The sequence below is a fragment of the Cricetulus griseus genome, chromosome 2 (assembly GCF_003668045.3).
Source record: "Cricetulus griseus strain 17A/GY chromosome 2, alternate assembly CriGri-PICRH-1.0, whole genome shotgun sequence".
NCBI classification, from domain to species: Eukaryota; Metazoa; Chordata; class Mammalia; order Rodentia; family Cricetidae; genus Cricetulus; species Cricetulus griseus.
In genome coordinates, this window is record NC_048595.1 from 315441027 (window position 1) to 315465157 (window position 24131).

General features: G+C 36.0%; 1 protein-coding gene across 1 annotated transcript in view; it reads left to right on the plus strand.

The window, feature by feature from the left end:
* The window catches only part of Ankrd31 (ankyrin repeat domain 31), a 128821-nt gene that overhangs the window by 17464 nt on the left and 87226 nt on the right, over window positions 1-24131 (plus strand). The window contains exons 5-10 of the mRNA XM_035438778.1: window positions 5248-5324; window positions 10750-10793; window positions 13930-14484; window positions 17168-17454; window positions 17991-18103; window positions 22551-22589. Of these exons, the coding sequence (XP_035294669.1) occupies window positions 5248-5324; window positions 10750-10793; window positions 13930-14484; window positions 17168-17454; window positions 17991-18103; window positions 22551-22589 (1115 nt within the window). The remainder of the gene's footprint in view (window positions 1-5247; window positions 5325-10749; window positions 10794-13929; window positions 14485-17167; window positions 17455-17990; window positions 18104-22550; window positions 22590-24131) is intronic.

Sequence of the window (24131 nt, forward strand, 5' to 3'; positions counted from 1 at the left end):
AGAATACAAGAGATAGAAGAGAGAATCTCAGGCATTGAAGATACAATAGAACAAATTAATTCATAAGTCAAAGAAAATGTTGTTTAAAATATTCCTAATACAAAACATCCAAGAAATCTGTGGAAAGACCAGTGTAAAAACAATTCTTATAATTCATGTTGTACTTGAATAAGAAAACCTTATCTTCTTATGATAACAAACAAACAAAAGGAATGGAAGAAATGTCCTAGCTCAAAACAAAAACAAAACAAAACTCCAGAAAATATATTTAATAAAATAATAGAAGAAAAATTTCCTAACCTACAAAAGGACATGCCTATAAAGGTACAAAAAGCTTTTAGAAAACCAAGTAGATTGGATCAGAAAAGTAAGTCCCTGCACCACATAATAATCAAAACACTAAACAAGAAGAACAAAGAGAGAATATTAAAAGCTGAAAGATATAAAGGCAGACCTGGTAGAATTACACCCAGTATCTCAATGGAGACTCTAAAAACCAGAAGAACTGGACAGATGTCTTGCAGACACTTTTATTTATGTGGTAGATTACATTGACAGATTTTCATATGTTGAACCATCTCTAAATCTCTGGGATGAAGCCTACTTGATCATGGTGGATGGTTTTTTGTTATTGTTGTTGTTGTTGTTGTTCTTTTGTTTCTTTTTGTTTTTTTTTTTTATCTTGGATTCAGTTTGCCAGTATTTTTATTGAGCATTCTTGCATCAATGTTTATAAGAAATATTGGTCTGTAATCCTCTTTCTTAGTTGCATCTTTGTGTGGATTGGGTAACTATAGCCTTGTAAAAAGTTTGGCAATGTTCCTTCTGTTTCTATTGTATGGAACAACCTGAGGAATTTTGATATTAGCTATTCTTTGAAATTCTAGTAGAATTTTGCACTGAAACTGTCTCTGGGCTTTTTCTGGGGGAGGTGGGAAACTTGATGACTGCTTCTATTGGGGGTTATAGGTCTATTTAAATTGTTTGGTCTTGATTTAATTTTTGTATGTAGTACCTATCCAGAAAATTGTCCATTTCTTTTAAATTTTCCAATTTTGTGGAGTACAGGTTCTTGAAGTATGACCTAATGATTTTCTGGATTTCCTTATTGTCTGCTATTATGTCCCCCTTTCATTTCTTACTTTGTCTTTTGTCAGATGTGGGGTTTGTGAATATCTTTTCCCATTCTGTGGGCTGCCGTTTTGTCTTGTTGACTGTGTCCTTTGCCTTACAGAAGCTTCTCAGTTTCAGGAGGTCCCTGTAGGGAGACACCCTAGCCCCGCCCAATAGTCCTGGGACAGGTACCAGGTGGACCCGGGACTCGCCCATAAGGGCGTGGTGAAGGAAAGCCGGGTGACATAAGGGAGCTTCTTAAGGGGCTGCACGTGGGGACCCTGGCCCCTTTTGTTCTGGCCGCGCTTGCTGGGTTCTATAACCTAGCTCTGGCCTGTGTTTTGCCTTGGTGTCTTCTTGAATAAAGAGACTTTAATCGATACAGGTCCCATTTATTAATTGTCGATCTCAGTGTCTGTGCTACTGGTGTTATGCTATACATATATACCAGTTCTCCTATACCAGTTCATTCAAGGGTACCTCCCACTTTCTCTTCTAAGAGGTTCAGATTGGCTGGATTTATGTTGAGGTCTTTGATCCATTTGGACATGTTTTGTGCGTGGTGATAGATAAAGGATCTATCTGAAATCTTCTACATGCCAGCATCCAGTTATGCCAACATCATTTGTTGAAGATGCTTTCTTTTTTCCATTGTATAGTTTTAGCTTCTTTGTCAAAGATCAGGTGTTCATAGGTGTGTGGGTTAATATCAGGGTCTTCAATTTGATTCCATTGGTCTATGTGTCTATTTTTGTGCCAATACCAAGCTGTTTTCATTACTAAAGGAGATCAACGGGATACAATTTAGAAAGGAAGAAGTCAAATTTTCACTATTTGCAGATGATATGATAGTCTATATAAGTGACCCAAAGAATTCTACCAGGGAACTCCTCCAGCTGCTAAACACCCTCACAAAGTGTCAGGATACAAGATTAACTTCAAAAAATCAGTAGCCCTACTATATATAGACAATAAATGTGCTGAGAAAGAAATCAGAGAAATATCACCCTGTACAGTAGACACAAACAACATATAATATCTTGGGGTAACTCTAACCAAACAGGTGAAAGACCTGTGTGTTAAGAACTTTGAGTCATTAAAAAAAGAAATTAAAGAAGATACCAGAAAATGGAAAGATTTTCCATGCTCTTGGATAGATAGGATCAACATAGTAAAAATGACAATCTTACCAAAAGCAATCTACAGATTCAATGCAATCCCTATCAAAATCTCAGCACAGTTCTTTACAGACCTTGAAAGGACAATTCTCAACTTTACATGGAAAAACAAAAGACCTAGGACAGCCAAAACAACTGTACAATAAACATTGTACATTCTTCTGCAACATTCTAGGACATTCTGGAGGCATCACCATCCCTGACTTTTTTTCTTTTGTATATGTTGAGACTTGCTTTGTTACTGAGTGTATGGTCAATTTTAGAGAAGGTTCCATAGGGTAAGGAGAAGAAGGTATATTCTTTTGCGTTTGGATGGAATGTTCTGTAGATGTCTGTTAAGTCATTTGAGTCATAACATCTGTTAGTTTTTTATTTTTATTAAGTTTCTCTCTGAGAGACCTGTCCAGTGGTGAGAGTGGGGTGTTGAAGTCTCTCACCATTAGTGTGTGGGGTTTGATGTGTGATTTAAGCTTTAGTAATGTTTCTTTTACAAATGTGGGTGCCCTTATATTTATGGCATCGATGTTTAGAATTGAGACTTCATCTTTCTAGATTTTCCTGTGATATTCTCTGTCTCTTTTGATTAATTTTAGCTTGAAGTCTATTTTATTAGATATTAGGATAGCTACATCAGCTTCTTTCTTAGGTCCATTTGATTGGAAAATCTTTTCCCAACTCTTTACTCTGAGGTAGTGCCTGTCTTTGAGATAGGGGTGTTTTACTTGTATGCAGCACAATGATGTGGGTTCTGTTTTCATATCCATTCTGTTAGCCTGTATCTTTTTATATGTGAATTGAGTCCATTGATATTAAGAGATATTAATGGCCAGTGATTGTTAATTCCTGTTATATTTGGTCTTGGTGGTGGTAGTTGTAGTGTCTTTCTTTTCTTTGGGTTTTGCTGGTGTGAAGATATCTGTTGCCTCTGTTTTCATGGGTGCAACTAACTTCCTTGGGTTGGAGTTGTCCTTCTAGTACTTTCTGTAGGGATGGATTTGTGGGTAGATATTGTCTTGTTTTGTCACAGAATATTTTGTTTTCTCTGTCTATGGTGATTGAAATCTTTGCTTGGTATAGTAGTCTGAGCTGGCATTCATGGTTTCTTAGTGTCTGCAGAATGTCTGTTCAGGACCTTCTGGCTTTCAATGTTTCCATTGAGAAGTCAGGTGTAATTCTGGGACACCATGAAAAGACTGAACTTAAGAATAATAGGAATAAAAAAAAGAATAATAGGAATAGAAAGAGAAGTCCAGTTCAAAGGCACAGAAAATATATTCAACAAAATCATAGAAGAAAACTCTCCCACATTTGGGTCCTCAAACTTATGCAACAAGTGTTTTAACTGCTGAGTGTCTTTCTGCCAAGCCCAACCACAGATCTTCTATTTCATTTTTTTTAATTTTAGATAATGTAGTTTTCATTTAAATATTCTAATACATTACTGAATTATTACTGTCATTTAAAACTTAACAAATACAGCATTTTTAAATTTCTATATTTAAATATAAATCTATATTAGCCACATAAACAAAAGTTCATTGGGATCATCAAGAGTGTAATAGTCCAGATATCCAAAATTTTAAGAACTATTATTGTAAAGTACTCATTTTATCCAAGTAGTAATATAATTTCATTTATAGAAATGAAAAAGAAAAGGCTAAGGAAGACTATACCGTATAACCTAGTGCTTAGAGAACCATTGTCAACATTTTGGAACATCTTATTGTGTGTGTGTGTGTGTGTGTGTGTGTGTGTGTGTGTGTGTGTGTGGTGTGCTTTTGTTTTTTAAAAAAAAGTACACAAAATTATTCGCCATCACTGGGCAGTGGTGGTGCTTGCCTTTAATCCCAGCACTTGGGAGGCAGAGGCAGGCGCAAGTCTGTGAGTTCAAGGCCAGTCTGGTCTATAGAGTGAGTTCCAGGACAGGCTCCAAAGCTACACAGAGAAACCCTGTCTCAAAAAAAAAAAAAAAATGCCATCTTAATGTACTTTAACTGCTTTTAATTATGTAATATTTTATTGTATAACTATTATGATTTGTTGAATCATTCATTAGTTTGGACATTTGTTTGTAGTCTTGCTTAACAAAGCTAGTTTTAATATTTATGGAGGCTTTCATGTATTCAGTGTCTTAACACTCTTAATACAATTCTCGTAATTAAAGAAGGAAGTTCTTTTGATTCAAACTGTGGTTTTGTTTTGTTTTCAATTAGTTTATTCTTCTCAAATTGAACATTCTTTTGTATTGGCCTCACAGAAACTATCATTTTGTTTGAGGCACTTAATCTACATTTTCAACATAACTTCTACTGACCACTTTTGGTTTGAACAATTAGGTTTGAACCACTTTTGGTTTGAACAATTGAAATTAGGATTTCAATAGTCTTGCTTAATACATTAAAAACTATTATTAAAACACCTGAAGTAAGAGGATTTTTTTATTTTAAATAGGTAAATGCCTTTATTTATGCAATAAATTACTCTGAAGAAATAAAATAGCTGGCTGATTGCTTTTTTCAATGAACTTTTAGTACCCAAAAGTAGAGGATCAAAATTGCAGATTTGACAGAAACTTTATTTTGTTTTAATCCTTCATTTCAATAATTTCTGCTCCCCATCTTTACTTGCTGTGAAATATAAAAGCAAATAATCTGAGGAACTTCTCACATGACTCCTACTTACATCTAAACTGTATCGCCGAACAGTATATTTGAAGGTAGCCAAATCAATTTTTTTGACCTTGCCACTCTAATTTAGTAGGTAACTTTCAAACCTAAATGCAGTTTAGTTTTTATATCTCTGAATTTATCCATTATTTATCCATTAGCCTTTTTAATGTTAATTTTGGATTCACTTTAACAAATTGATAGTAAATTGTAAAAATAATAGAATGGTGTAACCAATTAATTTTTCCATTTAAAAGTCTGTTTTATTAATTAGTTAATTTATTTTTTAGAACTAGAAAAGAATTCCCAGCATTCTCTGTGTTATTTCCTCACCCTGAAGTTTTATGGAGCCACCAAAAGACTAGAGGTATGCTTCATGAGCAGCAATGCATAAGAGAGTCTTTAAGAGTAGAAGACCTCATTTGATACAGATTTATTTACAACAATGCTAGTGTATCATGCATTTTAAGTATGAAATTAAGTTGTTGCTGACCTTTAATTGTGATTAGACTGCCATTTGGAGAAACGGCATTGCAGCCAGTATCTATTGTTATAGATGTCTACTTTTCACTTCTAATTTTGAGGATTTATATTTGATAATAACTACTTTGTTCATGATCTTATTAAAATGTACATATGTCTTGCATATATCCATTTCATTATTTTTCCCATTTAATGTTGACGTATCTTGCCTAGTGACTTCCTCAGAGTGAATATTTTGCCTACTGTTTGACAGTGGAGTAAATATGCAGAGTAGTCAATGATACCTTGTGTTGTAAGAAATGGGTACAAGGACATGATAAAAAAAAACTGTTAAAGTTTATAAATGCATACTGTATATTACTCTTTTTGCTATTACCTACCCATACATGTACTTCTAGTACCTAATTTTTAATCCATGTTATTTTTCATTTTTTCTAATAAACATTTATTGAATGATGTATGAATGCTATGGATCTTTGAATTCTAAATACAGGATTACTGGTCTGTCTTGAAGCATGATGATAAGATATATCTGAAACATGGCATTGGTGAAAAGCAAAGACCTTTTCAAAATGTCCATGGACAGTGCTGAAGGAATAAAAGCTTAATCTGTTCTTGCTTCTGCTAGCCAAGCTGTGATAATTTAAATACAGGGGGAAACCCTATGATTTTGCATGGAAGTATATTTTCTAAAAAGCGCATAATAACACTCAAAAAATACTAAATGTATAAATGCTTGTCTCAAGACAAAAGTGACTATAATAAGACCCTTTAAAGTTCCTGTGACTTGAGAGTAAGGACCTGTTAATACATGTGTAATTTTTCTTTTTAATCTTTTACTGCTTCGGGATTGAATTCAAAGCTTTATACATACTAGCCAGGCATTGAACTACACTCCAGCCCCTTATATTTCTTTATTAAATATATATATTTATGTGTGTGTGTTTATAAAGTGTAGTTTATTTTTCTTTGTCACTATATGTAGAAAAAGAAGATGCCTGAGTAAGTCAGGTAGTCTTGAAGAAAATACAAATAATACCAAGAAAGGGAACAAGTACTTACATAGCACCATAGCACCAGTGGTAACACATAAAATTAATATAAGAAATGAAACCCAACCATGTCCCAAGGTAACAGACAACCAAAAGCCAATTAAGGAGACTGCCACAGTCTAGATTGCTCTACTATAGGAAGTAAAAACTTTAAATGAGTCTACTTTGTCATTATCAGATGCTAATAGAATGTGTAAATTTGCACTAATATTAACTGGTCAGTACATAATAACAAGAGAAGCTTTTCTAACCTGACCAAATAAAACTTAAAAGATTCTGAGACAAAGTTTTAAGTTACGAACAAATCCTTGTGAAGTTCAAACTGTTATAAGTCAAACTAGAAAATGGGTTATTCAGTTACTCCGTGGTGGAGCACGCCTTTAATCCCAGCACTCGAGAGGCAGAGGTAGGTGGATCTCTGTGAGTTCGAGGCCAGCCTGGTCTACAAAACTACACAGAGAAATCCTCTCTCGAAAGAAAAAAAAATGGGTTATTCAGGTTTGAGTCCTCTTGAGAGTTCCCATGCCCCCAATAAGAGTCAGATAGGAACCCATATTCTGTGGCATAGTTGGTCAAAGACATTGTTTTTGTTTGATTAAATTTCTACAAGCCTAGGAGTATCAGAGTAAGTATTTAGAATTTATGATGAGAAAGCATAGAATTAGCTAGCTAGATTCAATGTAGGTGATCCTAACTTTTTGGCAGTGTTCAAAGCATCATGATCCAGAGCTAGTTAAAACATATTCTGTTCCCTGTATCAGACCTGCCCAGAATATTGGGTTTGGCCTCATTAATGTTGTAGAGGAGTGCTTCTCAACCCAGGGATCGAATGACTCATAGGAGTCACACATCAGATATTCTGCATTCAATTATTAATATTACAATTTGTAACAGTAGCTGTTTACAATTCTGGAACAGCAACAAAATAATTTTATGGCTGGTGGTCACCACAACATGAACTGTATTAAAGGGTTGCAGCATTATGAAGGCCGAGAACCACTGTTGCACAGCTCCATAGCCTATTTGATCATCCACAATGAACACTAAGTGTGGTATTTCTGTCTTCATGGCAGAATCAGTGACCAGGGAAAACTTGATAGCTTAATAATCAAGCTTATTTTCTCTAGGAGTGCTGTTCTGAGGAAGTTCAGTCTTCCTCTCCGAAAGCCTTTTGAGGTACTAATGGTTAGACTCCACCCCCAGACTATTCTAAGGACTACAAAAGCCATTTCTAGCATCTTGAGATGCAGGTGACCTAGCTCCATCCTACAGGCCCATGGTCAGGCCACAGAATCCCACCAATCCCAGGCCTCCATAGAAATCCTATACAAAGGCTTCTGCCTACTCTGCCCCCAAGAAACCCTATATAGAGCCTGCCTCCTTCTCAATTCTTTGCCGTTTCTGAGCAGAGGTATTCACCCTCTTGGATCTTTTGCAATAAATCTCTTGTGTGAGGTTTGCTGTGTGGTGTGATTTTTATGCTATTCATTGGATCCCGACTTCCAGGATACCAGGATAACACACTCTTTAGCCACAGTGTCTTGTGCCACTAGAAGGTGGGTGAAGGGTGGATTTTTGGGGTGGGGGATTGGCTGTGGATGCCTTTCAGTGCTACCTTCCTCCTCTTCCTCTTCCTCCTCATCTTCCTCCTCCTCCTCCTCCTTCAATTTAAATTAGAAACAAGCTTCTTTTACATGTCAATCCCAGTTCCCTCTCCCTCCCCTCCTCCCATGTTCCCCCATTCCAACCCCTTTCTGCCCCCCAGGGAGGACGGGGCCTTCCATGGGGATCTTCAAAGTCTGTCATATCATTTGGAGCAGGGCCTAGACCCTCCCCTGTGTGTCTAGTCTGAGAGAGTATCCCTCCATGTGGAGAAGGCTCCCAAAGTCCATTCATATACTAAGAATAAATACTGATCCACTACCAGAGGCCCCATAGATGGCCCAGACCTCCAAGCTGACATCCTTGTTCAGGGGGTCTGGAACAGTCCTATGCTGATTTCCCAGCTATCAGTCTGGGGTCCGTGAGCAACCTGTTGTTCAGGTCAGCTGTTTCTGTGGGTTTCTCCAGCCTGGTCTTGACCCCTTTGCTCATCACTCCTCCCTCTCTGCAACTGGATTCCAGAGTTCAACTCAGTGATTAATGCTACCTTCTTGACCTTCAAAGTCTTGGCTATGGTACTGGGAAAGACAAGGCTGCGTCCTTTATTCATTTTATTTTGTGCTCTCTTGGTAAAAAGGGTTCAAAATAAATAATACTTTAATATTAATAAGTTTCAGCAACAGAAATAGAAATAAACAAGAGTGAATTACACTAACATTGTTGCTTCAGGATTTGTTGACGATAATTGTTAAGTTTTGAAACCATTGTAGTTGGGTGTATTTTATCTTATATATTATAAGATGTTTCCTGTTGGGGCTCAGTAGCAAAGTGCTTGTTGTTTAAATATGGGGACAAGAGTTTGATCCCCAGAAACCCAGTAAAAAAGCTAAATGTGGGACTGAAGAGATGGGCAGTGGTTAACAGCACTTAATACTCTTCCAGAGTACCCAGGTACAATTCCCAACAATCACATCCATCTGTAACTCTAGTTACAGGGAGATCTGACACCTTTTCTGGCCTCTGCAGATTCTAGTCATGTACATTGTATACGACATACATACATGCATGCAAAACACCCATACACATGGAAAACAAACAAAGCTAGATTTGGCACCTGCTTTAATTCTATGTCGAGGAGGTAACAACCACCTCCCACATTATCTCACCCTCCCCCCCCAAAAAAAAACCCTGAGATTTTTGGATGGTGTGAAGTTTAGCAGGTGTGTTTATGCTTAGTTTCTTTCTTGTAAACCAGTATTGCCTGCAAGGATGCATTCTAAGATTCAGCAGATAATGACTTCCCCTTTTTATTAGCGTTAGAGATTTATCTGTAATCAAAAGATACCAAGAGAAAGTCTCAAACACTGTTTGAAGCACCAGTGAAGTTGTGAGTTCTACTCAATTATATCAGATTACTTGTGCTTGCTTGATAAAAATGAAAGTAGAAGACAGAAGGGATGTGGAGTAGTAGGAAAAAAAGCATTCTTTTCTTGATCTTTTCTCAACCAACTTGGTGTGAATTGCTTTGATCCAGCTGGTCTTAGAGGAGCTAGGCTGAGAACAGATAATAGAGTGAATAGAGTCTAGATGATTCCCCTGATTCCTCTTGGCCCTACCTGAGGTATTCACATCTAACTCCAGATAGCTTGAATTCATTTCAGCTCTATTACTTATCCAAAGGAGATGATAATCTCTTCTTGTGTAGTTATAAGTACTTAGAATAATGCAACAGAAATAGGTATGTTTCTAGATAACTAATTTCAAGTAGTTACAGTTCTCTTTGAATTCATATTATTTACAGCTCTAATTGGTGGTTAAACCTGAGAGAGCAGAGCCTAAAAATGAAGTAGACTAAAGTTTCATGTAATAGCCAGCTTTGTTCAGGGCATCAGGAAGTTTATACCCTGAGGGTTAAGAAAGGCCACATGAGACAAATTCTCATGAGTTCAAGCTGTACAATCATAAAGGTAAGCTGCTTGTGGCAAAAAAATGTTTTCCCATAGAGGTGTATAAACAAATAATTGCCAGTTGTAAAGAGTAATCTGAAGTAAACTCACTCCTGTCTACTACAACTCAGAGGGGCACGAAAGCATATTCCAAGAACAATTCTGTTTTTTTGTTTGTTTGTTTGTTTTTAAAGAAACTGAGGTCACAAGACTGTTGTCTTGTTTTCTCACAAGCATTCAGAATTCTTTTCACATTAATCCATTCTTGGACAGTGTTCTGATACCTCATATTTTTTTTCTTTTTCTCACTTTTAAATTTTTATTAAAAAATTTTAATTTAATTTTATTTTTTAAGAAATGAAAACCAAAAGTGTTTTATGTAACCCTGGTCAGTCTTGGACTCACTGTGTAGCCTAGGATGACTTTGAACTTCTGACCCCTCTCCTGAATACTGGAATATAGGCTGGCACTACCACTCTCAGTTTAAGGGGTAATAGGGATAGAACCCAGGACAAGCAGTCTACCAGTTGAGCTACATCCCAGCCCAAGAAATGAATAATTTTATTATTTTCTAAATAATAATAAGTTTATAGCAATAAGTGTATTTATAAATTGTTTGCTATGGTAAATTATTTAAGAAAGCTCAAGTTGTATTATTATAAAATGCTGATTGAAAAGGGTATAATAAATACATATTGCTCTCTTTTAGGTCCTGAGGTTGAAAATTGTGAAAATTTGCCATGCCCAGAAAAGGTTGGTTTATGTAGCCAACATTGGCTGTGTAGATTGTGGATTTAGATTTTTAAAAATCATGTTGATTGAAGTTTCAAGCTCATTTAGACTCTCCACTAGGCAGTTATCAGACTAAATCACTTCATTAGCTAGAAACCTATTCTTTTAAAAATACTTTTGAAATTATAATTATTTCCCCTTCCTTTTTGTCCCTCCAACCTCTCCCATGCACTCCATTTTTTTCTCAAATTCATGGCCTTTTTATTTTTTTACAATACATACATACATACATACATACATACATACATACATACATACATACATGCCTATAATCTCAACACTCTTTTGAAGTTCAAAGTTCTAAGTCATTTGTGTGTATGTATGTGTTCCTGTATGCATGTTCCTAAATGTATAAATGTAGCTTGCTCAGTTTATATAATGTATCTGACCTCAGAAATAACCATCCTGGACAAGACAACTTCTTTCACTCTCAGCATTCCCCAGTTGTCTGTAGTTCCTTGTTTAGGATTGAGACCCCACAAACTATCCACCTTCTATGTTAACATGTTCAGTGGTGTCATCATTGTTCAGATCTTTTTGATGAAAATTCTGTGACATTTCTAGGAGACACAGTCTCACAGAAAACTTCCTGTTTCTCTGGGTTTTATAATCTTTCTGCCCTCTCTTCTTCAATGATCCATGAGCCTTAAGTGCAGGATTTGTCTTATAGATCTGTAGGTTGGGACTGGGAACATACAATCTCTGTTCACTGCAATTTGACCAGTTGTGTTTTTCTGTAACTTTCTCCTGTTGCAAAGAGAGATTTCTTTGATGAGGGATGAGAATTACATGTATAAATGTAAATATTTAGAATGTAGTTAGGAATTACACTGTTTTTAGAAAAGTGGCTGTTGTAGGTTCTCATCTAAGATCCATGACCTCACTAGCCCTGGATAGTTGGCTAGGTTTCTAGCACCATGCATGTCTTAAGTCCAGTTAGAGACTGTTGGTTACTGCCAGGGTATCTGTGCCACTACTGCACCCTTAGGATTACTGTGCCATGCTGGTCATTGTTATGGTTCATAGGTGTCATAGCTGGGTAGGACTGTTGGTTCCTTCCCTGCTTTGTAATTTTCCATGATGCCTTTTGGTACCATGAAAGGAAGTCCTCAGGGAGGAAAAACATTGTCTAAAAATCTGTTCATGTATTTATTCTTCCTTATCTTTAATAATTTTAGTAATTTTCTGATCTGTGTTCCCTACCCACTGCTATAAGACTTATTTTTTGTTTGGAGAAGTGTACAACTTCTTGTTACATATGCCTAGGTGATGGAGCACTTTCCTTTTTGTTGTTTTTAATGTCAACCTCATTTCTTTAATATTTCAAGCTTGCTGTCTCATCATCCTGTTGCTAATGTTTACCAAGGGCTGCTTTGTCTTTGCTTTCTTCTTGCTGCTGTGAACTGGCTCTGCCTACAATGAACTCCCACTCTCTAAGATATCATGTAGTTATGGGCCTTCCTAGGCCCACCCTATGGTAACTGATTATATCATTTCAGCTGTACCATCTGTATATCCAGTTACCAAGCTTTTCTGCTGAAGTTAGGAACCAGAAGGCAGGGAAGTGGTCATAAAATTTGGATTTGATATGACTTCTAAGGTAACTGTTGTTTACATCTATAATGTATGGGCATATGTTTTAAAGAGTTGCTGTGAGGACAAGGAGCAATGATGCCTTCTGCCTGGCACCTAGTTGTGTCTGAATAAATGCTGTTGTCCTTTTCCTTCTTCATAAGTCATTTATTTATGATTCAACTCCTTCCTTGTCTTTGGATCTGTGTCAGGTGACTGGTAATATTGATCAAAGTAATTGCTTCTTCTCTGATACTTACTTTTCACTGACTATATCAATATTTCCTAACATCTGGAAAAATTTTATATAATTTTATATAATACCATTGGAGAACATTGTGTCAGATATTTATGTATTTAGAAAAAATGTAGGAAAGTAGCTTGTTTAATTTTGTCACATCAAAACATTTTCAGCAAAATCAGTAAACTCTCTATTGCCTCCCCTTCTCTGAGGGTTAGTGACTCTTGCATATTAGATTTTGTGGGGTTGTTATTTGGTTCATCTTCATGTCTTGAATTTTATAAACATAAAAGGATTTAAATAGTAGGGAACCCTTGAGATGTGACCCAAATAATAAGATACAGTTCTTTGATTTCTTCTAAATTTTCTTACAAGAAGATAATAGTTAGCTTTACAGATAAAGGCATCTTCTTAGATCTGTATGATATAGACAAAGGATAAATGGTGGTGGACAGAATATGTTAATTTTTACTTCCTTTATTCAATTTAGAACAAATTATTAGCAGGCTAAGGAGACAATAATGCATCCTTCCAGAGAGGTAGTGAACTTGTGGGCAGCCAAAGTGTTTAAAAACTATAAATTTCAATAGCTATAAAGTACATTATTTTCCTGAGTAGCACAGCAGCTGATCTGGATAGCAGCTTTGAAAGGGATTCTAGTATCTGGGCACTGGAAACTTTGTAAGAACAAACACAACCTGCTAGGGTATTGCCCTTGAAAATGACGTGCTGGGAAAGTTGTTTTATGTTTTTCTGTTTAAAACAACAAAAATCTAAAGTTATTAGAGTCAGGCCTCATAAAATTTCATAGAATTGTTCCTTCATTTCTCCTATTTCCCCTTCTAATTTCTTGTCCTTTTTATTTTATATTTGCATATTAATTCAGAAGGTGAGTTGATAACAATTTTATAATTTTTATAATAGAACTATTTGCAAAGAAAGAATTTGTATCATTGCTTAAACTGTGACGTATTGAGGTCCTTTGTTAGTTTAACTAACCAGGGCATCTATCTCTTTTGTTGGAACAGATAATTAAAGCTTAGATGAAGAGATAATTTGTCATCTGTGATCCAGCCAGTGTCACTCTTGGTCCATTTAACCACTCCTGGTTAAATGTGTAACCATGTATTCGGGCATTATTGATTTCATATAGGAAAGTAATAAAGAATATTCTTTTTATTTATGGATGAAGTAGACAGTTGGTAAAAATAAATTACCAACAAAATGAATTATAAAGCTGATTTTTAATTTTAAATGTTGCTTTGTGTTTTCTGTAATACACAGGAACTAAGTGAAAACACAGATTCCCCTGAAATTAGTCTTCTCTCAGGTACTTCACTTGTGGCATCTGATTTGGTTACACTAAAGGAGAAATCATTAGCTGAGCCAGTGAAGACCTTAGCTGTACCAAATACATTTTCTGAGACTGGAACCAAAGATGAAGAAAGCTCTCTTGAAACATTTGTGTCTTCTTTAGAAAGGTTACTAGAATCACCAGAAGGAACCCAAGAAGAAACACTGCTTGAAATAGTGAATAACTTAAATCCTCAAGAGTTAATGAACCCATTGAGCGACTCCTTGAGTTCTGTATCAATCCCTTTGAATGCTTTGCCAGCATGTTATAGAGATGTACTAGAAAACATGAAGGACAATGACGCATTGCCTGCTGAGTTGCTGGCAGCCATCAACACATTACCAGGTGGTGATGTAGGACCTGGACCTGTAGGACCCATCTGTCAAGGACAAGAGAAAAGCAGCAGTGTTAGTGATGGAAATGGATGTTTAGAAGTACAGCCTACCATGTCTCAGATAGACGAAGACTGCACACAAATAACACAGGTGAATTAAGTCTCTTTCCTACCCTACCATTTAAACAGTTGAGGCTATCCAGGTTGTAGAACCACCATTTGTCGGTAAGACAAGTGCATGTACACAGTATATCTGAGTGTAACTTTTCTAGTGACTTATAACAATTTTCATTGTGTTAAGTTCAAATTATCTCACCAAATACATCTGGAAGATACTTTGTAACTTTCACATATAGAATGCTCCTTTTAGAAGTACTGGGTAGAGTTTACAATGGATTGAGTTAAAGGCATATCAATAGTTTTTTAGTATATAGGAAAGAATTTCTTACCAGAAATTTCTCCATTATTTAGAATATTACTATATTAACCTGAGTTCAGGGTAGATACAGAGCACTGTAGTTGGACACAGAGTAATTTGGCTACTAAAAGTGTGGTGAGGGTATTAAGCCCTCTTTCAGCCCTATTTGCCTTTAGTATATAAGTAAAGTGCCAGACATAACTTGTAGTTTTAGAATTCCCTCAACATTATGCCCAGAGGCCCTACAGATGGATAATGGGAGCCAAGTTCCCTTTTCATGTTGAGAGTTTGTAGTCTCATTATTATAAAATCAAAGGCAAGTGTGGTGGTACATAGTCGCAATACCAGCACTGGAGAGGCTGAGGCAGCAGGTCCAGCTGCTGATGAGTTCACGGCTAGCATGTGACCATAGCAACACCCTGTCTCAGGTCAACAAAAACCAAAACAACATACCAGACATTACAAGATTATATAACATTATGGTAACAAAAGTCCCCCAAAGATCCACTCTCCGAACATTGTTAACAGTTTAGCTTCAATTACGTCTATTCTGTATAAATTTATTTTATTCAAATGAGACTGTATAATACAGGATGCTTTGCAGCTTATTCTTTTAATATAATACATGTTGCTTATCTTTTTAGTGTCAAGAAATTTAGCACTTTTAAAGTAAACAGGTTACGTTACTAAATGATATATAAATGCATTATATATATAACATATATTTAAATATATATATATTTAAACATTATATATAGTTCAATCAATTCATAATAGTGGAAACTTAGTTTCCCTTTTTATTTCTTCTTAGCTATTAACAAAATATTCCATGTATATTTCCAGGAAGATTTAGAGAAAACATGAGTTTATGTTACAGCATACAAACCTGGTATAATACTGATGTAGTCTGGCTGGCAACTTTCAGATAGACATTATAGGATTAAGAAAATAAAACAGACCAGACACCTTTAATCCCAGCACTCTGGAGGCAGAGGCAGGTGGATCTTTGTGAATCTGGCCTGGTCTTCAGAGTGAGTTCCAGGAAAGCCAAGGCTACACAGAAGAGACCCTGTCAAAAAAAAAAAAAAAAAAAGGAAAAAGACACATTAATCATGGAGTTTTAAAGATGATTAAACATTTCAGTTTTCTAATATAAGAAGAAGAACTATGAGTAAAACATAAAAAATATAATACTGGTAAAGTAAGCACAAATTTAGTAAGTCTTCATGTTTAAGGAAAGAAACACTTTAAACAGTAGAAAGGAAATTCACTTAGAATGAATCAAGTTCAATACCCTTACTCAGCTGTGATTAAATTATCAAAAACAAAAAATCAATATTCTATTTTGAGAAGCTTTGTATATATAAATGAGCTTAAGAAGTTTTAGCTGGTACATGTAAAATGTAAATGTCTTCATAGAAGTTAGATCTATAGTAGATTCTCAAGGAGAAATGAGAAGAATTTATGACAGACTCTTGACCTTTGAAAGTATAGAAGTTATGTACCATCTTGTTCTCTAACTGCCATTATTTCTGTCAGTAGAGTGCTTGGCTGCATAGACCATCATTCTACTGTTGACTGCTCTTTGTCATGCTCTTATGTGGGTGTCTTATTCTAAACAACTTATTTCCTGCCAAATTAATGCACCAAAAGTGATCTTATAATTTCTTGTGAATTGTAAAGTTGAATATTGATGAAAATAATTTTAAAGTCTCTCCTTTTTTTTTTTTACCAGGTTTCTCTATAAAGTCCAGGCTGGCCTCAAACTCACAATTCTCCTGCCTCAGCCTTCCAAGGGCTGGGATTATAGATATGTGTCATCAAGATTAGCTGTTTATGTTTTTCATAAGCTTAAAATCTATGTTGTTTTTGTATTTTTTAATTTTTTAAATAAATTTTATTTAAATTAGAAACAATCTTATTTTACATATCAATCCCAGTTCCCTCTCCCTGTCATCCTCCCATGTCCCCCACCAACCCCCCCATCCCATCACCCATACACTTCCCAGGGAGGGTGAGGCCTTCCATGTGGGATCATCAAAAACCTGTCAAGTCATTTGCAGCATGGCCTAGGCCTTCCCTTGTGTATCTAGGCTAAGAGAGTATCCCTCCATGGGAAATGGGCTCCCGAAGTCCATTCGTGCACTGGGGGTATATCCTGGTTCCACTGCCAGAGGCCCCATAGACTGCCCAGTGCTCCTAGCTGACACCCATGTTCAGGGGGCCTGATTTGGTCTTATGTTAGTTCCTATGTTGTTCTTTTAAAAATAAAGTTATAGATTTTTTCATCATGTTAATACATGCTTATGAATTGGTACACTTTCATCTTAAAGACATTTAGTTTTATCAGAGAAGATAAATTTAACTTTTTGTTTTAATGTTGTAATAATTTATGCATATATGTATTTCTTTATAGACTATAGAAGACCCAAAACCATTTAGGTTTCAAATAATGACTCATGAAAATGACACATCTTATGAGCAACTAAACAATCAGGGAAATTCAGAACCTATGGAAAATACCTCTGTCCAGGAAACACCACATGTACTAAGAAGATCATCTAGACTAAGACTGAAAAAACTGAAAGAAAGCAGAGCTGTGGCACATACAGATATTATGTTGAAGATACCAGAAAAGATTTTATCAAAACCACTTAGTTATGAGGATCAAACAAATAGCATATTTGCCACTGAGAATTTCAGGTATGCTATTAAATTGTATCTTTCTCACCATATATACTGCAAATCTAACTGGGTACTGGAAGATGTTTAGAAGCAGTGTCAACTTACCCCTAAGTAAAAAGCATTGTTATGTTGCTGTTTTTAATTTTGCGTTTTTTTGATCAGTGCCCCACTACATAGCAGGTTCTCTTTACCCATCGCTCCTCTGCAGAGAATCTGCCTCCTTTCCCATATAAGGAGAATAGAATGGATAGTGACATGCCATCTTGGGGAGTGAAGGGCAGGAGCCTCAGAGTCCTCACGTTTGTAGGTAACTACACCTAAATTAACTAAAAGACTGGCATGGGCTTGGCTCTCATGGGGTTATCTATAGCTCACTTAGGCCCCGTCCCCTGTTTAAGTTGCTTTGTCAGTTGAGAATAACTCAGTAACTATCTTTGGGTTTTCAATATTTTGTCAAAATTTTATGTAATTCTCCATGAATCTTTTAAAAATTGTGATTATTTAATAAGTCTATTTTTCAAAAGAATGCAGGATTCTCTTTTAATGACTGACAGTAAACAGAAGAATATTCATTCATCTAGATTCAACAGTGAACAGATACAGAAAAATGAACAACTTAAAATAAAAAATGGTGAGACATATTTTGAATATTTCTTCATTTCTTTTGGTATCTTGTAGAAACAGAACTGAAGTAGAACAATTTATACTATGATCTCAATTTTATTGATGAGTTAATAATTCCAGTGAGGATAAGTAAGACTTTTCCCATTAACACACACAGCTTATTAGTAGCATAAGTGGGATTTGAACTTAAATGACTGCCAGGCTACTGTTATTTTCTATACTTTTCACTAGAGAGAGCAGCTAGAGAATACTTTCACACTTGACTGTATGGATAGCACAGCAAAAGACTGACAGTGCATACTGAAATCAGGAGTAGAGCAAAGGAGAGGGCAAATTACTAATGAACAAGTTAATGACAATTTCTATATAAGTCATAAGATTGAATTAAAAAGTTCTATTACAATAAATAAAATAGAAAAATTGGTTAAAAGTGATAGTGGACTTGACAAAATTGAAATATGGGCTACAGATTGTATCTGAGTTTTCTGAATTTGAAAATAATATTCTTGATTGTATAAGAGAATGTTTATATTCTTAGGAAAAACATGTTAAGTATTAGTTATAAAAGGTATGGTATATAAAAGTTACTCATTGTCATCCCATTTATCTGTCTATGCACAGAAGATAGATAACAGATAGGATAGATGAAAATCATTTAAAGTTGTGACAACATGTTAACATTGACTCCTTTGCTTATTTTTCTTTTCTACTCAGATCAAACTCAGGGCTTCACACATGCTAGGCAAGCACTCCACCACTTGACTATATCCTAGGACCCTTTATTCTCTTTATACACTTTTTCTGGGAGCCTGAAATTATTTCAAAATAAAATATAGAGAAATTTAACAAATGAAAAAAACAAAAACTAATATTTCATATATTAACTAGATAAACAGTGTAAGAGAAAATTCTGTATAATTATAATAATTATAGTGCTGTAAAAAATAAGGAAAATGCTCTTATGACAACAAAACCTATGTCATACCCATAAGAAGAGAGTTTAAAATTTCTTCTGAGGGATAAAAAGGAGACTTAAACATTTGGAAACAAGAAAATAGTTCTCAATTAGATTTAGAACTTAAGAAACCTTCTCTCTGTTATTTCATAAGTGCATGGAATCTCAATCAAAAGGAGGTTTGGGAACTGGGGAGATAGCTCAGACAGTAAGGTGCTTGCCAAACAAACACAAGAACCTGACTTTAATAGCCAGCACTGTGATGGTGTGAATAAGAATGGGCCTCATAGGTGCCTATATTTGAATGTTTACTCACCAGGGAGTAGAACTGTTTGAAAGGACTAGAAGGCTTAGAAATGTGATCTTGTTGCAATTGGTATAGCCTTGTTGTGTCAATGGGGGTGGGCTTTGAGGTTTAAAATGCCCATGCTGGGTACAGTTCTCCCACCCCTACCTGAGGATCAGGATGTAGCTCTCAGCTACTGTTCTAGTGTCATGTATGTTGCCTTGCTCCCAACATGATAAAAATGGACTAAACTCTGCTTACTGTCTTGTTCCATGGGGCTTGTTCAGCCTATTGTCTTAAGCAATCAGGTCCACCACCCAGGGGTAGGACCACCAAATAGTGAGCTAGACCCTCCCACATTAGTCAAGAAAATGTCCCATAGACTTGCTTACAGGGTAATCTGGTGGGGGCATTTTCTCAATTGAGATTCCCTCTTCCCAAATGACTCTAGCTCTTGTCAAGTTGATAAAAAAAAAAAAAGTTAAATAACAAGGATATCCCCTAATACCACTAAACAAAATTATCTATGTCTACTGGATATTGTGAAGTTCTAGCTAATTATTATTTAAAAAACAACAATCAATTATTAGAAGGAAGAGTCTATTTAGTCACAAACACAGTCATGTATGGCAACAATTTGATGGGATCTATGATAAAAGCTACTTTACCTCTGGAACTGTAAGCCAAACTAAACTACTCTTTCTTAAGTTGCTTTAGGTTATGGTATTTTATCAGCAACAGGAAAGCAACCAATAGAGCTACTTTAATTTAGTTTAGCAAAGTTTAAGGACACAAAATATATAAATATTCTAGTATATTAAAGCAATAAAGTGAAATTCGAAAACTACCATTATAATAGCAAAATATGTATTTAGGAATAAATTTTATAAAAATTGTCAGACAGATTGCTAAAGTCTACAAAAAACCCTTAGAGAAATCAAAGAAAATCTAATGGAGAGAAATGGACTATCATTAAAGTGTTATTTCTCAAATTTATGGTTTGTATATAAACCTAATCAAAACCCAAAACCCATGCAGAGACTGTTTTGTCTTTTCTTTCCCCCACCCCTCTGTGTGCTTCATCATTATCAAGTTTATAGATAGGGGAGCTTGGCTAGATTAGAATTGGAAAAAAACTCCATCTTCAGCCTTCCTTCCTGCTGGATTACAGGACTCTGTCCATGTCTGCTTCACCATTATCAAATTCTTATGTGAGGGTTTTCACTACATCAAAATTGGAAAAGCTATCATCAAAACTATCTTGAAATTCAGTAAATCCATTGAGTATCACCCCTGAGAACTGGATGGATTTGGAGAATACAGGTTAGAAGTTAGTTTTAGTATTTTAAGAGGCACAGTTGAGAATTAGTACTTGGGTTGTGTCTTCTGGAAATTGCTTTAATTTTATTGATCATGACTTGGCAAATCAAAACTATGACAAAAATGGAGATCATTATTCATTTTAAATTTGAGTCAGTTTTTATTAAAGAGAAAATTTAACACAGCTGGAGAGAATGCTCAGCAGTTAAGAGCACTGGCTGCTCTTCCAGAGGATGCAGGTTCAATTCCCAGGGCCCATAGGACAGCTTTCAGTTGTCTGTAACTCCAGTCTCAGGAGATCCAGTTCCATTTTCTGGCCTCTGTAGGCATCACATACACAAGAGCACAGACATACATGCTGGGGTATAAAATACCCACATTTAAAAAATTTGAAAATCTAGCAGTTCCAAAATTTGGCTATTTCTGGTCTTGTTAGTTTTTGTTTGTTACGTGTGTGTGTGTGTGTGTGTGTGTGTGTGTGTTTTATCTTCCACTTGTGTCATACAGATAGTCTCATAGCTTTATAAGATGTTGTAGAATAACAAAGTTTCATAATGTATCACTTTTGCAGATTTGTAAAGATAATAAGCTTATAGAGAAAAGGGGTTTTTTGTTTTGTTTTGTTTTTTGTTTTTTGTTTTTTGTTTTGGCTAGTAGATTTGGAGGATCTAGGCCATGGATGATTAGACCTGTGATGAGGTAGTACATCATGGCAGGAGTACCTGTTGGAAGAATCTGCTTATGTCATGGGCAGGAAGTATAAGAGAGGGTCCCAGTGTCCTCTTTGAGGACACACCTCCAGTAACCTTACTACCTCTTAATAGACCCAACCTCTTAAAAGCTCTACCATTTCCTAATAACTAAGGAACTAAGCCTTTACCTCATAGACATACCGGGACATGCAGATAGATAATATAATGGATAGTAAATATTCTAGATTTAAATAATTCTTTGCTCGGGATTTAAAAAAATCTGTCATCTTTTATAAGCATTTTCATAAGTTTTTATGTTTATATATATTATATATCATGAGTTTTAGTTTGCTACAAATATTTTTTTTTTACTGATACAGAAAGGCATTTTTAATGAATTGAATGAATGACTCAGGACCTTTACTTCCCTGACATATGCAGGTTGACTTTAACATTCCTACTGGAAATTCTGCTTTCTAGTTTTTCCCAGATCATTAGACTGCAATAGTCCCTTATCACTGTTGGCATTGTCAAGGATTATTTACTACAAATATTTTTAAACTAACATATCTATATTTTTTGTATTTAGAAAACATTACAATGAGGCTAATGCATAAAATACTCTTTAATAATATAATATACCCACTTTTTTTTTTTTTTGGTTTTTTGAGACAGGGTTTCTCTGTGTAGCTTTGGAGCCTATCCTGGCACTCACTCTGGAGACCAGGCTGGCCTCAAACTCACAGAGATCCACCTGCCTCTGCCTCCCGAGTGCTGGGATTAAAGGCATGAGCCACCAATGCCTGGCTAATATACCCACTTCTAATATGACTGATTTATCATAGTCTGTCCCCCGCCCTCTTTTGAGTCAGGATTTCTCTGTGTAGCCTAGCTTTCCTAGATCTTGCTCTGTAGACCAGACTGGCCTCTAACTCACAGAGATCCACCTGCCTCTCCCTCCTGGGTGCTGGGATTAAAGGCACTGCACATCACCTACCTGACATCTTCAATGAGAAATGAAATGTTCTTTCACCATCCATCTAATTCTCTTCCTTGGGAATAATGGAAAGCCAGAAAATTACCGGAGAGGATACTGCCTTCGGCTCACTTTGTCATACTCTCCACCTGGGTAATTCAACTAAGACTACAAATGGCTCCCTAGACAACTGTGGGTGGTAACCCTGACTTACCAGCATAACTTGGCTGATTGACATTTCCACCATTTTTTATGCAACAGCAAACCAGATAAACATCATTATGGAGAGCAGTTTATACAGTAAATTCTCTCCAAAAACATTTCTCTGGTTTATACTACAAAGACATATTTTATTCACCTTCCTTTTTCCTAAAATGAGAGAAAGAACAGAAGGAAGGATGTTTCCTGGTGCTACCTTTGCAAGACTGTAAATATGAGACTTAACCTTGAATGGTGGTAAGATGGGATCAAAACTAGAAGGAATTAATATTAACTAGATTGCAAGGGAAAATTGATAGTAATGGCAGGGATAACAGAAGGAGTAATGACCAGGAACATAGGCAGAATAGAATATGAGGTAGAAGGTAGGTAAGTTGCTCAGAAAGGAAACAGTCTTTCCCTGTGACTGACTCTGAGTACTTCCTTCTGAAGAGAATCTTACATTTTTCTGGATTGGACTGACTGTATAGATACTTGTGTATTAGTCCACTGAACAGCGGTGGACCAGTCTTGGTGGGTGCTTTGGAGTAGCTATACTTTTCCTTTTGTTTCTAGATTGTCTTTTATTAGACAGTGCATAAATGATGGCATAGTACAACCCATGGTTGAGCAGGTGCTCCTCCAGTACTTAGATTAGTAAGGCCTGGGTTTGCAGTGTAATCATAGTTTAAAATAATTTTAAAAATCATTTTAACTAGATTTATTGACTGATTTAGTGTGCATGTATGCATGAGTGTGGGTGTGCGTGCATACTTATAGCAACACATGTGTGGACGTGAGAGGAAAATTTGTGGAAGTCGGTTTTTTCTACCATGTGGGATCCCAGGATTGAACTCAGGCCATCAAGGTTAACAGAAAGCACCTTTACCTCCTGAACCATCTCTCTAGCCCTTAAATCTCACATTCAGATTAATAAGCAAGATCCTATAAACCTTACGCATCTGTTTGCAAGAGCATTTACTTCTTTTTTAAAAAAAATAAATTAATTAATTTTCCCAGCCTTATCAGACTTTCCACTTCTCCCAGTCCCTCCTTCCTCCTCTCCCCACCATCCACTCCTTTTCCTTTCTCTTCAGGAAAGGGCAGGCCTCCCATGTATATCATCCAGCTTTGGCATATCAAGTTGCAGTAAGGGTCTCTTCCTCTGTTTCCATCAGTTTCTGGGTGAAGCCTCTCTGATGACAGTTGGGCTGGGCACCAATCTATGAGTATAGTAGAATATTATTAGAGATTTCAATGACTTTTTTTTGCCAGCCGTATTTGGTTCTATCCTGGGTCTCTGGACTGTCCAGCCTCTGGGTCCTGGCCCTCACATTTACTCTCTTGATTTTAAAGTATTTGTAGTCCTTTCTTCAGTACTTACTGTTTCTTGTGTTCAAGAGTAGCTCTACCTGCAGCCAAATTTGACTTTAACTTAATGTATTTTTTCATTGCCCCTTTTCCTTGTGACAGTGTTAACATCCTTTGTGATTGTTTCTTTGGTATCTCCAGCCAATTTTCTCACTGCCCCAGAGAATTCCATGACCTTCATGAATTAATTATTCTTATTTTATTTTCCAGGCTTCTCCGACTCTTATTATTTTCCTTTCTGTTTGTATCCTTCCTCTGTTTTTATTCCTTGCT